At 38.2% G+C, this 15654-nt stretch overlaps 1 protein-coding gene across 7 annotated transcripts in view; it reads right to left on the bottom strand.

The window, feature by feature from the left end:
• asic1c (acid-sensing (proton-gated) ion channel 1c) overlaps window positions 1-15654 on the bottom strand; it is a 106035-nt gene that overhangs the window by 7296 nt on the left and 83085 nt on the right. For 3 of the 7 annotated variants that reach the window (XM_016669718.1, XM_016669721.1, XM_016669716.1), the window contains exons 2-10: window positions 14567-14717; window positions 13388-13515; window positions 9176-9326; window positions 9022-9078; window positions 8401-8554; window positions 8104-8195; window positions 7666-7745; window positions 4886-4957; window positions 1364-1416 (exon numbers count right to left, since the gene is read on the bottom strand). In XM_016669718.1, the coding sequence (XP_016525204.1) occupies window positions 1364-1416; window positions 4886-4957; window positions 7666-7745; window positions 8104-8195; window positions 8401-8554; window positions 9022-9078; window positions 9176-9326; window positions 13388-13515; window positions 14567-14717 (938 nt within the window). Of the gene's footprint in view, window positions 1-1363; window positions 1417-4885; window positions 4958-7665; window positions 7746-8103; window positions 8196-8400; window positions 8555-9021; window positions 9079-9175; window positions 9327-11115; window positions 11244-13387; window positions 13516-14566; window positions 14718-15654 lie in introns of all 7 variants that reach the window. The other 4 variants (XM_016669719.1, XM_016669717.1, XM_016669720.1 and 1 more) reach the window with 2 other exon arrangements.

The following is a 15654-nucleotide window of genomic DNA, read 5'->3' on the forward strand; positions in this document are numbered from 1 at the left end:
TTGTACAGTAAAAGTGCTTAAGTCTTATCCATGGCTCTATTTTCAGTAATTACCACATTGGTGTTGAATGTGATCAGCATGCGGCTCTGCTGACATGTTAAGGAAGTCCATGTTGCTTTGATAATGGCCTTTAGCTGCACATTCAGCCTTGGCTCTGGTTGTCTCTAATCTTCATCTTGATAATAATCCATAAATGTTTTATGGGGCTTAGATCAGGTGAGTTTGATGATTTGCATTTTTTTTTTCTAAATGAAATGCAAAATTGACTTTTAACTGAAATGGTGTCTGGACCACTGATCCAGAGTCCACTTTTTCACACCCTGAGCCCAAACAAGACACTTCTGATGTTCTCTAGTTCAGGAATAGCAAAACACAGCGGTAGGACATGTCCTGGATGCGTTTACATGTGGTTGCTATGACTACACCGACTAAAGCTGCAGATCATGCCTTGTGGAGCTCTTCCTAATTATTGCTTCACAATATGAAATTTGTAGCTCATCCTCTTAGAGTGGTGTGTCAATGACCATCTGGACATTTGTCGGGAGACGACTGTAATTCTGAAAGATATAACATGTCATAACTATGTCATAGCATTTCAGGATTAAATGTCCTTTTTACTGATCATATTTAAAATTCTAATACTCTATAAAGAAAATACAGGGTTTGGGTTTTTTATTAGCTGCTAACCGTAATCATCACAAAGAGTAACACGCATTTGAAATATATCACTTTGTGTCCAGTGAATCTGTATAATACATCCCTTTTTGAATGAGTCAAAGGCTTTAAATTGTCGATATTGTGTATTACTCTGAAAAATATTATTCCAGCAACCACCCTCTTGTAAATCAGGCAAACTCATTGCATGCAGGCCTGAGATAACGTCACAATGTGATGATCTAGTGATGTTATCTGGCACAAGCCGGAAATGCATTGCAGCTGAATGGACCTCTGCACTGCAGGCAGACAAATGGGTCTCAAGTGGCCCGATGTTTTGCACAACCGAGTAAATATGTGTTTTATTTTCACGCGAGTGCTCTACTTTAACTTATGTGGGGAAAGCATCATTATTCAGTGGAGGGAGCAGGTTTTGTACTGTGCAGAGAGTAAATTTTAGAGGCACTTGGAGAATCCAACCAACTCTGTCTCTCTTTGTGAGCCTAAAAACACAGACACTCTTCATGACCGACCTGTCCTGGCGTAGGAAAATATATCAAAAAGCTCACCGGAGCTGGTTAATCACCCCTCTCTTTGTGACTGCCAAATAATTATTTAATAACCACTGATGCATGGCATGAATCTCAGGTATGAATGAAAGAGAGGGACAGCATGGGAGGGAGCATCTGTTATTAATGGGGTGTGCTACCTGGGGGCATGATTAGGCGTGACACCAGGGCTGGTTGGGTTCTCTGGAAACTCCTGGAATAGACATGATGAAAAGAAAGATGGGTGAGGGTGATATAAATGAAAATAAATAAATAAAAAAAACAATGTAAATGTTATAAGGTAAACTTTGAGGAGAAACTGCATTACAGGGTCTCCACAAACTAAATTTAAAGCTTTTTTTTTTTCTTTTTAATGAACGACTGACTACTAACATCCAGATGTGCTGATGATCAATGGGGGTAATGAGAATTCAGAATAAAACATCCATCCATCCATCCATCCATCCATCTATCCATCCATACACCCATCCGGGGAAGGGTCACAGTCTAAGCAGGGAAGCCCAGACTCCAGCCACCTGGGCCAACTCCTCAAGGGGAATCCCAAGGTGTTCCCAGGCCAGCTGGAAAACAGTCTCTCCAGCATGTCCTGGGTTTTCCTCTGGGTCTCCTGTTGGTGGGACGCGCCTGCAGCACCTCACCAGGGGAGGATCCATGAGGCATCCTAACCAAATGCCCGAGGCACCTCAGCTGGCTCCTCTAAGGGTGGAGAAGCAGCAGTTCTACTCTGACTCCCTCCCGGATGACTGAGCTTCTCACCCTATCTCTCAAATCCAATTGGAGATGAAATACTTTATGTGTAAATGGTGATATGACAATGGAATTGTCAAAACAGACAGTGCAAATGTTTGGACACTCCTTGGCCCAACTTTTGCATGCCACAGTGCTGAACAGAAAAAAATATGATAGTGATGGTTTCTTGCAAGGTGACCACATGACATACGTGCCTTGCAAAATATTAAACACCTTTGGCCTTTCTCAAAATTTCTCATGTCACAACCACAAATTTCAGCATATATGATTGGGATGGGGAAATTCAGTCTCTATGTGTGTAAAGCTGTTGGAGATAAACCTCCAAAGTCTGAAGGTGGTACCTACAGGGAATGGTGGCTGTGCAAATTATTAACTCAGGGGGGCTAAACACAAAATGCATGCCACCCTTTTCAATTTTTTTTAATTGAAAAACAAATGAAAACATCCTTATATCATTCCCTTCTGCTTATCAATTATTTACTACTATGTGTTAATCTGTCACATGTACTTCTCATAAAATGCATTGCAATTTGTGGCTGTAACATGACAAAATGTGCAAAGTATAAGGAGTCTGAATACTTTTTCAAGGGAGTGTATATGGAGCTAAACACAAAAGATAAACAGTTTAAAAAGCAATTAGAGGGCACTAAGCAAATGCTCCCTCCCCCACAGGAGAAATCCATTAAATTCAAACTTAAACAAATTTCTTCTTTAGTGTACTGGCTCATGCCCATTATATAAACAGCATCTTCACTCTGTCGAAACACAATAAACATTTTTTATACACATTTCTCACTCTATAATAAATCAGTTCTGAACCCTAGCCAACCAAGCATGCACAAGCTAAAATTCCTCATGCAGAAAATGAAAAAAGGTTGGACACAACTTATTTTCCGTGCCATGTTTCTTGGTTCCCAAATGTGACACGCATTGCGTTTTCATGTATTCTGAAAACTGTTTGCCTAATGGGCAGCGGAATAAACTCAAGGACAAAAAATGGTCACATGTAAATTAAGTTTAATGAAATTACCTTAATTACAATGACACTCAAATAAAAGAACAGTTTTAGCTTCGGTAAGGCTGAGCTTTTTCTGACATGCTGAATATATAATATATTATATATATATTATTATTATAGATACATGGCTAGTAACATCTAGATTATGATTTTCTGCTATCAATCATGAGGTGGGTGGAGGTTCACCTGGATACTGCATGGTAGATTTGGCTTCCACAAAATTCTGGGATTAAAGGAAAATCTTTCCCTTTGCTCAAATGAGATAGTTGACTCTGAAAACAACACCAACATAAAAGACCAATAAAACCTTCAAATCTATTTTAATAGCTTCCTCTCTGCCTTCTTGGATGTGAATCTGCTCTACTGTTCCTGCCATATTACAGGGAAGCAAGAATGTTTTCCACCTCTAAATAAACTTAAATTACATATTTATTAACACAGGAATATGGACTTTAAAAATAAAGAATAGTGCAAAAGGAATTGGTGTGAAACTAATTGTGACAAGAACCATAAACTCTCTGATAATAAAAGGCTATATGGAATGAAAATTGCTGAAGTGATTGCTGGTAGAGCCTTTAAATTGTACTTTTTGAAATTATTAGTCCATGACTTTTGAGGTGAGGTTATGCTGAGAGGTTTAAGCAGTAACTACCTTAACTATAGTTTATGCCTCTTTTGGCATCTTAATTTAGTATGGTGCCAGATTAGTTAGGCTAAAATCCAAGCAGGAACAATATCAATACTGAGGCAGTAGATCACTATTTATGTTTCTGTACAAAACACATGCTAAGACAGAACATATAATTCCTTTCTGGTCAAAATTACAATCAGTAAATTAGCTTTCTCTTGAGCATCTTTAAAATTTGTGTTTTTTAAACCACTTATCTCACATCAGAAAGTTTTGCTTTATATGTTCTGTTCTCATCTTTTACGTCACACCGGTCGCTGGTAGTGTGCTCTTCCATAACTCCATAACCAATGCAAAGAATAACTGTTTTTTGTGAGAAAGAATTTTTAATGCCATGCATGCTTTGTGAGTTATGAGAGTTGTCCACTGCTGCTAAGATATTTGCATGCGTATTGCTTTTTAACGTCTGAAGAAATAATTCATAGGTAACTCTCAGATGCACAGTTGCTGAAAAACAAATCTGAAATATTAGGTTTAAATTATAAAACATACACCATCTCTGAACTCGGTTCATGCAACATGTTCACAGCAGTTCACAGAAAGAACAGTTCACAGCAGTTCTTTCTGTGAACTGCTGTAGGGGAGAGAAGGTAAAGTGGAATGCAAGCTTAAATCGAGCTGGCACGTCTTACAGGAGTGTGACTGAAGGGTATCTGCTTGTTCTGCCTCTATTACGGAATTATTACCATTACTTTTATCATTATTGGTTTACTGATTTAAGAAGTCACTGAAATATGAGAGGAGGATTTTTTTGCAGATTAAAAAGCTTGCATTTGACTAAATTTTCACTTTTTACAATTCAAATGATTGTCTTTTGTGGAAAAATATTTAGATTTATTTTTTGTTGTCTTGGCGTGTTGACCGTTTTTCTTTTCACCAAGAAAAATACTTTTTTCAAATATCTATCAGCAACAAAACTTTTTAGCTTCTTTCCACAAAACCCCCCTGAAAAAACTGTCTTTAAAATGTATATAGAGCACAGGTATGTGAATTTGAGTGGGTTAGTATGTTTTGTAGATAAACATACCATTTCTCCCAGATGTTCATGATGTCATTTGATGAGGTTTAGTCTTTTCTGACTATGTGACACTATTTAGTGTTGTAAATGTGAATAGACATTTTGTTGTTCTTTAGCTCATTCAGTGATACATGACCTTCATTTCATTCAGACACCTGCATTCAGAGAGAACAAGAAAAAGTAATTACCAGATTGTCGCTCTGACAACGCTGCGGCCGTTTCTTGCGCACAAAGTAACCCAGAACCTTATCCTTAAACACCTAAAAGAAGGCACAAAAAAAAAAAACATGATTCACAAGACTTAATGACATTCAATATCTGTGAAAAGATTATTTCTGCAATCCCACTAAGATTGAAAACGATGAGCACTGCAGTTCTCAGCTGCTGCTGAAGAAATGTCACATTTAGCAAGTTGTGTTGACATTTCAGGTTGGTTTTTTGCAGCAAGGCTTAAAGCAACTGGAACTCATATTCTAAAAAAAATGTAGAAGTCATGTGTTTATTGAGTGCAAATGTGATTCATTTGTCAGACGAATTCATATAATAAAACTGCTTTGATTTTTGTCTATATAGGTGTAGAAGGTGGCCTGTGAGGTTCCTTGAAGTCTACAAATAAAACGTCTGACTAGTGTTCAGTTGATATTTTTCAGATTTCATATTCTATTGAAATAATAACAGAATCCTTGGTTGTAGTGTTTTTGCGGTCTGTGTTTTTAGCTGCATCTGTTATTGGATCTTTCTCTTCTTCCTTCTCATTTTTGCCAGTTAGATCAGATATTACATTGGTTATTTCTTCATTTGACTGCCTCATGAAGTTTCCACATTTGCATTAAAAGTTCAGCATATTTGTGACACTTGAGATATAGCCTTAAGAGGCAATAAGGAGCAAGAAGCAATTAAGACATTGCAGTTTTAATCTCAGCATATAAAAAGCTCAACTGTAATCACTAAAGGAAAAAAAAAAACTTTTTGCTGCCACAGTATTCTCATTTTATTTATTAATGCATTCATTTTGTTCATATAGCTCAGGGGTAAAAAGTTTATTTTACAAAACTTTGTGAAAGTTCAAGTCAAAGAAAAAGAATTATGCAATGTAGATTGAAGTCTAGGATTTTGCTTTAGAATGAACTTTATAATGCATTACGTAATAAGTTCCATAAATGCACTTTTGAAGTTTTATTCATTTGGGAAAGATATGATGATCCTGGTCTGTTTTCACATGTAGCAATCACTTCAGATATGGCTTTGGCTTTATTTCACCTTGAAATTATTTTACTATATATCAAGCTGATAGTCTTATACTCCATCCTCACAGTTTTGAAAACCATAAGCACCGAAGTTCACAGTGGCTCTTGTGTATCATGTTCTAAATTGTTAACACAAAACCTATTCTTCATGCTGTTGTATTTCTTCTCTCTTCTCCACTTCTCATGTGGACAATTTCCTGCTGTCACATGTGCGAACAGCAGTTGCATGTTTTCCTTCAGTTCCCACTTTTTCAAGCATAAAGCTGGCTTTAGATAACAACTACAAGGTCTATAAACTGAAGAACTGAAGGTTTCACAATATGATTCTAGAAGGGAGCAACATATTCAGCAGATGACATAACATCAGGAATGAACAAAAAGCATTCAGTGCGTCAAAAGAGTATTCCCACTCTTTAAATGTTTAACCAATCAAAATCTGAACATGTATAAAGTATGCATTTATGTTCCCTGAAACCACTAAAAAGAATCTACTGAAGTCCAGTCAAATGTCCCCTTATTAATAAATAAACTTCATAATGTATGGCCAGTATCAATCCAGATGTTCTGTGACGGTTTTAGAGGTTTGCTTGAAGTCATCAATGAAAAGTCTGAAGAAAAATAATGAAGCTATATGAGAAGCTAAAAGAAGGTTTAGGTTATAAAAAAAATCATCCTAAGCTTTGAACATGTCAATGGTCTCAGAAGGGATAGATCAACAGTTCCGGTGGGAGAAACTGTTGACCACTATAAGTCACGCTCTGAACAGACTTGGCCTTACTGCCAGAGTGGTAAGAAGAAAATTACTTTTTAGAAAGTAGTGAGAAGTTACATCTACAGCTTCTGTTACAGAGAATCAAAAATACAGAAGATGGTGATGTGGTCAGGTGAGCATTCTAAGAGAAGAAAAACTGCAGAGCTCATCACACTGAACACATAATCCTAGAGAATGGTGTTGGCAGCATTATGCAAGGATGATGAGTTTCTTCATCAGGGACATATAATCTATTGAGATCTAAAGGGTAGATGTATGGAGCTAAATGCAGGACAATCAGGGAACCTCTTTAATAGAAAATTAGAGATACAATGGAATGGTTTAGAACACAGGATAGTCATGTCTTAGATTGACTGATTCAAAGTATAGACATACAGTCAATTGAGAACTTGTCATAAGGTTTAAAAAATGTATGTTAACAGATGATCCCCATATAATGCGACTAATATTGAGGTAATTTTATTAAGAAGACTGGGCAAAAGGTCCTGCTTCTATGTGAAAAGCTAATGCAGATATAGAAACTTTGTGTTGATATGTCACATAACATCCTATAAAACCTATTGAAGCGTTTAGTTGTAACAAGAAATGAGGTGGGACATTTTAATTACTGGTGCATTTTCATTCACAAAGTTGTTGTTTGGTGGGCTCCCTTCTTTTTTCCTGTCCTGTAAGGATTCTGAGGGACAGCCAATTGGTTGTAAGTATTTTGCAGATTAATTCAGGAGTCATAGATATGTAAATACTAAAACTTGTAATGCATACTTATGTTTTTCCTTGTGAAACTTTGTAGTGCAGCCAACCTTTGTGAGACTACCTTGTACATTCCAAAGGGATTCTCTAGGTAATATAAAGTCTACATAAAATAAAACAAAAATAATATCGCACTGAACCTTTGTTATGACAATAGTTCCAAAATACATATGAATAAGTAAAAAGGCCAAGTTTTTACCTCGTATAGGTAGTCGAATATTTCCAGTATTGTTAGAACACTGGCTCCAATGAAAAGCCCCATCTGACCTCCAATGTCACCTACAGAGGAAGAGATTAACAGACATAGGCAGGTACACTAATTGAACAATGGTGCATGAAGCCATTCCCATTGCTGTCACATCTAATTCCCTGTATCTCTGAACAATCTGAACAGAGTTGTCAAAAGTGTCCACGCAGGCCCAGTTTCTCATCAGAACCAGCCTGCTGTCCTTGGAAGAGCATCAGATTATGAAAATGTGTTCAGCCTATCTGCGAGTTCAAAGAGGAACCCTCAAAGCACCAGGCTCTGGTGCACAATGTGAACTTTGTGCCAGGGATCCGCTGAGTGTTGATACCAAAGTCATGCTGTTTTGTTTTTTTTTTCCTCTGAGAGAATAGGCAACTGTGAGAGTCTTACCGAGAAGCCCTGCAATTTCATAGGCCTTCTTCTGCTCAATTTTCTCATAGTTTAGAGCTTCAAAGAAGATGTCCAACACCAATATATTTTCTCTGTAGAGAGGACAGACAAGAGCATACCCAGCACATATTATATCCTGTGATATATAACATTACATCAGTTTATATCTCACATTTACCTGAGTAAGATTCTTTCATTATTGTTACATTGAAGGTGAACGATGGAGACTTGGCTCAAAATGCATCAGGAAAGAAAAGTAGCTGACTAAATACTTCACTGATACTACATAATACTTACCCAATATACTGCTCAGTTTTGTTGAATTTCTTAGCCAGATATTTAGCAGATGCCTTACTGGGGATCTTTACCATGGACAGCTCCTTGCCATAGCGAGTCATGTTGCAGGGGGTCTGACAGACACAGTAATCGTTGTCTTTCTCTACCAAAAAGTCTGTGGATGATCAAAGTCATTTAAAAATATTGCGATCTATTTGAAAACAAAGACAAAAAAAATCAAACAAACCTGCACACAGTGGCTCTCAGTTTGTGCTAAAAATACCACGGCATGTAACAGAAATATACTCGCTGCCATCGTTCACTTTCTATGAAAGCAAATAATGACTGAAGCCATATTACTGGAGAGAACAGGGAAGGGGGGTGAATAAAACTGGTGCGATTTATTTGAGCTCAGCGAAGCACAGTCACATCGCAAATCTTCATAATGGAATTTTTAAACAATAATTTTATTATTTTGCTTCAGCACTATCTGAGAGGAAAGTAATTTCTGAAGCAACATAAGTACTATCTTAAGCCTGGAATATGCTCATGGCAAACCTCCTGAGCTCTGGGTTTCACACATTGATCTAAAAAAAAAAAAAAACATACTCATGCTGAACACGATAAAATGTGCGGGCTTACCTAAAGCTGGGTCAGCACAGTCTTTATATTGCTCAGGTGTGCAAACTGTTGAAGTACCTATTTGGAATAATGTAAACGTGAAGCTCATTACTTATTTAAGCACCACAGGGGGGAAAAATGATTTTCACAAGCCAGGCTAAGTCCCAATTCATACCGGGCATGTGAACCATTCTGCAGTTGCAGTTCTCCAGCAGGTACCGGGTTTCACAGTCAATGCGGCATGCGGTGATGCTGTACGTGGAGAAGAATTCTGAGTCTATCGGTGTGGACTTGCAGTCTCCCCAAGGTTGTGGGAGGTACTGAAGCTGAAAGAGCAAACAGCACATGTTTTCCCTCAGTACGTCGTCTCACAGGATTACACCAAACAACAAAAAAGAAACAGAAGCCCAGTGCACAGCCGAATAAGTACAACAAAAAAAAGAGGACGAGCTCACAAAACCCAACACGCATACGTACACAGAAAACCCCCCCACAAAAAAACAGATGTCTTTAAATAAAAATGTGCTCTGAGACACAGGAGGTAAAAGATTTGCAGTCAGAACTGTATTATTGCTCATGTGTCGCAGCAGGCAGACATCATGCAGAACATTACTGATGCAGGTTTGGTTTCTGGCAGGGAACAGAGAACCATGGGATTAGAGACAGTCTTAGAAGTTGAAACTTGGATAGTTTTGACAGGACACCACAAACTATGGACAGATTTTGTATCCCTGACAGTAACTTAGTGTTTTTTTTTTCTTTTTAATTCCTAAAAACTCAAAAACATTTTTTTCCAAAGTCATAATGGAGTAATATGCGTCTTTTGAGGAGAGAGAGTAATTGAATACAATTTGGAGTAAGGCTGCATAATAACAAAACGTGCAGTGCTGGGAATACTTTTATAGATGCACTATAAAATCACATTCAAATATTGAGTTGTTGATGTTATAGTGGGACAAAATGTGAAAAGGGTACTTCTGCTAGACTCTGTACATTTTTTAACCTAAGGAAAACTATAACAGAATAATAGTAATTTTGTTCTTATGTATAATTCAGGCTTACAATTGCAGTGATTTGCTCCATTTATGTTTGGCTCAGTGTGTCTGTAGTCCATTCAGATCTTCTACTTCTATTGTACTGAAAAAAATACTGACATCTAACTACCAACAAGATTTTCAGTTCCCTTTCAATGTTTTTTTTTTTTTTTTCCATTGGAGCTAATACCAATTTTATGGCAAAGCAATGCAACAAGAAAAAAAAACAAAAGTTTATGCATATATGTATATATAATCCAATTTGTTGTAGGACTTTGAATTTGCAGTAGCTTTTAATTGCAACATGGGGCCGACCGGCAATCAGTGCCAAAAGCTTTTTTTTCCTGGCAAACGTCTCAGAAGAATTGTGTGCTATTGTCACATTAGGGTCAAGTGAAAGTCTCTACCGTATCCAGCAGCTCTAACCAGGCCAACTCCAACAATCAAAGGGTCATTTAGTCAATAGGGAGCGACGGAGATGAAGTGCAGTTCACTGATTGAGTGGAGCTAAACCTGCAAACATGATTAAGCTTTTATTGAACTCCCTTTCAAACCCACAGTCTTTCAGATGTAGACATGCACCAGATAGAACCACCCCCCCGGCGAGCAATGTACTATTCCAGACCAGAAGGCAGAATCCTCACAGGGGGTAAAACCTAATGAATCACACTGTCTGATCCTTTCAGATGCTACAAGGCAGAGCTTCTATAATGCGCTCAATTGAGATATGCGAGCAAAAATAAAGACCTCACGTTGACAAAGCTGTACATGAAAAGGAAGGGGTACAACCGAACAACAAACTAAATTTTAAATTAGGATAGAGACTTGGATATGTAACTTAAAGGAATGACACACATTAACTTCTGAACAGAGAAGACAAAGATGAGGAGGATACACAGCAGAAACTGTTGCACGTAGTTGCTTCAGCCACACAGAAGGGTGAACAGGCGGGAGGCACATGAATCCATTCCTCGTAGGGAGGGTAAAACAGCGGATAAAAGAGTGTAACTTATCAGGTGTGGAGGAACCGAACGACATGGTATTTTGCAGCATGCAGCAAGCCTAGTCACACATACACTACCCTCTGCTCTTGAGTGGAAACGAATGTTTGGAAGCCAGGGGCGACCCCAAAGCCCAGCTCATGGAGGAAGGGAGGCTCTGACTGAGAATGAAGCTGCACCTTTATGCCGGCCTCATAGGATGTCTCGTCTAGGGTGAGGGGTGAGGGAACACAGCCCACATCATTATCGAAATCAAAAGGCAAGCAACACTGAGGTAAAGGGCAGAAAGGGATCAGTCGCATCAGGCAAATACCCTGTAAAAGTGAACGTCCCGAGCAAAAAACTCTGTAGGATCCATTGTAAAGTAATATTTTCAGTGGAGGTGTTTAAATGGCAAGCAGAGGAGGAAGAGACATGTGATGAGCTATTATCTAAATCTTTCAGATCATAGGAAAGTGGTTTGATGATATCCTTTAGAAGTTTCAACTTCTACATGTCATGCAACACGTTGGCGGGGTTAGCCCAAAATTATGATTGGTGTGATGCATTCAAACGATTGAATTAAACTCAGTCCCGTTTCACGATCGGGTTTTAAAACCCAACTCCTCTGAAAAAGGAATCACAAATGAAAATATGGAAATCACGTCTCGTTTACCTTAACACTATAACATTGGCGGCATACTATACTCATAGCATAGGACACTTACTGATATAAATGTTTGCCAGACTTTAATGATAACCTAATTAACGCATCCATCTTTCAGCACATAAACGCATCGCTGCTATGGCTGCTTGTGTCATGATTATTAATGACTAATCTATGCTCTTTTGCTTTCAGGATGAAACCCTGCGATGGTGATTAATATACCCGATTCGCTTCTTGATGACAGTTGAATGATGGTAAACTTTGAGCACTGATGACATTTAAAAGAAGAAAATGAGAGAGTCCCGTTTTTCACCTCCAAAACAATTCAATGCATAATCTTGTTGTGGTGTCCAAGTGCCAAAAACATACCTCAATCATCCCATGCTATTCTGCTCAAACAAGACAGATTTTACATTAACATTTGGTCCATGCTGATGAAGCAGCCAAGCTGATTAACTTTCGGAGCAAAATCATTCAAATCTGGCTTCATTAATTGCTAAGGAAATTAATTTGATTAACAGCTCAAGTATCCCTTTACTTCACTAAAACTGATTATGCGCTAGAAATTTTAATGAGCCAGCAGCAGAATGCAAAAATACAGTTGGTCATAAAGCGTAATTATTATAATCATTGCAAAATTTAAAGCTCTTTGTAGCACCACTGCAATTTTAGCATAAGCTTTTTGTCTTTTCTGTCCCTGCGTCTGTCTGAAAACGAGATGATCATTGTTTGTTTTGTGTGTTTTCCTAGAAAAGAGGAAAAAAAAAGACACATGGGGAATCTGTACTATAGGCAACATCATATAAATGCTGTAGAGTTTCATTAGATTTGGATTGGAAATCCATGTGTTCTCACTGTTATGACTATCCATGACGGCCCATTCGATCAATTCAGGCTCCAATATAGTTATTACTTTTCATCCTTCACTGACGGCGGTGGGGCCGGGGCTGTCGTGCAAATTTTCCGCAGTCAACAAACCCTGCCACAGGCATTTCTTCTCGTCATGAAATTGTGTCCTTAAATCAAAGTCTGTGCAAAATAGCTGTAGGTCATTGCTCTCATAAAAAAGTACGTTTTTAGAGCTGGTGGAAGTGGAAAACTAGTCATCATAACAAGAAGTCTGCCAGGTTTTTTTTTTTTTTTTTTACACCTTTCCCTCAAGAAGTTATTCAAGTATTTTCAGATTTTTGTTATTTTTAGCAGGAGATACTGTAAGATGATGCAAGACATTTTTTTTTTCTTTTTGAAACCTGCAAATAAAAGCACTTTCAAATAAAACATGCTGCGCATCACTTTGTAAATTCTGACAGGTTTCTCAGCGATCAAAAAGACACTTTCATATTTTTCCTCCTTGGCTAAAAATAGAGGACTTAGTCTGAGCAGCCATATATTTTTGCATGCTTTGCAGTCCTAAGTGGTTTTGGCTCAGTAAGGAACATTACACTCATATGCTTCCATCTAATCATTACTTGGCCCTGCTCTGTCAATAATTCTTGGCTGCTTTAATTCCCCAAGTTTCATTTAGTGAAAACCGCACCAACTCCACTTTCCGCAGAGAGGGTAGATCAACGATCTGATTTTGCTCCATGTACTGTCACACAACGATAATGGACACTAGCTGGCAAACATTTGGGGACAAACACTCAATGAGGCAGAGCGGGGGGAGGGGCAAAAAAAAAAGAGGTTGGAGGCTGATTGTTAGGTACCAGTTGCTGCTGACATGACACAAAAGTTTGAAAACCAGGGGCTACACCGAATCCCAGCTGGTCAATGAAGGGTGGCTCGTCCTGGCTGTGGATCTGAACCTTGATGCCTGCTTCATACGATGTCTCATCTGTGGATACAGCACGGCAGAAAATATAACATTTACGGCCATCGAAGGGAAGCCGCTCTTTGGGTGCTTTTTTCCCCCCGGTTTCAGCACTCAGTGATTACCAGTTTTTGCAATAATAGTGTTTTAAAACCTTCTGGGTGAAGCAATACCAATAAAACTGTTGGCGTGTTAGTTAATTTTAAATAGATTTACAACCAGTAATGTCCCTGCATATTCTAATAGAGATTTATTAGAGCACACTTTATTGAATCTACTCACAGTGGTGCACCTGGAGAAAAAAAAAAAGGAAACAAAACATAAGAAAACAATACAATGCTACAGATGGAATTTTCTCTTTTCAATTGTTCTTCTAAAATATTAATATCACTGCAACAGACCAACTGAAAAAATGTTGTTTTAGCATATTTTGCAGTCTGTTTGTATTTAGACCTCCTGAACTCTTTCAGGCTGTGCTTCTATTGGTGTTTCTCAGCTATGGATGGGGATTTTTGGCCATTCCTGTGTAAACGAACGGGCAATCTGACTATGTAAACTCAGTCAGAATAGCATCTACAAACAGCTTTTTTGAAGTCTTTCCACGTATTTTTAATTGGATTTAATTCTGAGCATTGACAGGGCCATTCTGACACATGAATATGCTTGAATTAAACCATTCCATTGAAGCTTTTTAGGTTTGTTGTCCCGCTTATGTCTTCAGCAGCTTCTTGCAGGTTTTTTTTTCTTAAGCATTGCTCTCTATGGGTCTGTTCTCTGTAGGTTTTGTTTAGTGGTATTTAAGTAAAGGGAGGTGATCATAAATGCAAGCCACACAGTTTTTGCTTTGTTAAAAAAAAAATTGAAAAATACAATTTCCCTTCTGCTTCAATTACATAAGATCCCAATTAAATACACAGAAGGTTGTGATTGTCACACCATAATATGTGAAAAAAAAAAAAAAATCAAAGGGCGGGAACATTTTTGCAAGCAATGGTAGATCCTCTATATGGAGAGGTTTCCGTAAATCTGTTAACCTGTTAGTATAAGTAAGAACAGTGTTTAAAGTTGCACTGACCTGTCTCTCCCCAAACAGGCAGGTATTCATCCTGCTGGATATCCAGCATGATTTCCAGGCCATTCCCTGTGCCTCCTTTCAATGTGGTCAGCAGAGGGTTGCCATCTAACCCTGAGTTGAAGGTGTAGCATTTCCCGTAGCGAGTGTAAATCTGTAAACAGAGAACACCAAAAAAATCCCCAAAAAGAGAATGAGTATGAGTAACAACCTCCCCACAGCACCACTGCAAGCTGTGCACCATGCAGTACAAGATGTATTACATGTCAGTGTGTAATTGTGCAGAAGAGGTAATCATTGCAGAGGTTTTCTGATTACCAGAGAAAGAAGCATTGGCTTTGAACAGGCACTGGTTTAGGAAATTAACAAACTCACCTCGGTGGCAGCAACAGCCATTTATTTTTACCCAATTTCACTCCAAAGAAAAGTGGTCCCCTGGGTGATTTATTGTAAATATAGTGTTTAAACATCATTGAATTAGAAACACAGACAGAAAAATCTATCCGACCACGGATGAAACCTCTATCTAGGATCGAAGCAATGCCAGAATAGTACAGCAGCTCTTAATATTTAATACAGAGTCACTGCTGGTATTTTTTTTTACACCAAAAGTCTTCCACATTCATAGAGCTTTTTCCTCAGAGTTTGTGGATGATTATGTTGTTTGAATAATACTTAAAAAAAACCCAACTTATTATCTTTAGAAATAATTAACATGATACTACTGATATGCTAAAATGTTACATAAACAAATGACGCAGAAGTAGTGGAACTAACTTAAAGAAATGATGATCCAGTGTACAGGGAGCATTAGCCAAATAAAAAGGCAATTATTATCGACTTCCAAAGGTCACAATATTAACATCAGCAAATTGTTCAGCACAGAAAGATAACATTCTTTGGAGTATTGATCTATGGGAACTTGAAACTGGCCCAGCAGAGACTGCACTGTTCCTAGGACCATCCTCAAAGCTTTCTGCACTTCAGAATGGTACTCCATCTGCAATAGGCCAACACGAGCGCCCTGCACAGGACAGTGAGAGGAGCCGAGAGGATCCTTGCAGCGTCCTTACCCCTTTTGTCTGAGGTTT

Source organism: Poecilia formosa, unplaced genomic scaffold, assembly GCF_000485575.1.
Source record: "Poecilia formosa unplaced genomic scaffold, Poecilia_formosa-5.1.2 Scaffold27, whole genome shotgun sequence".
NCBI classification, from domain to species: domain Eukaryota; kingdom Metazoa; phylum Chordata; class Actinopteri; order Cyprinodontiformes; family Poeciliidae; genus Poecilia; species Poecilia formosa.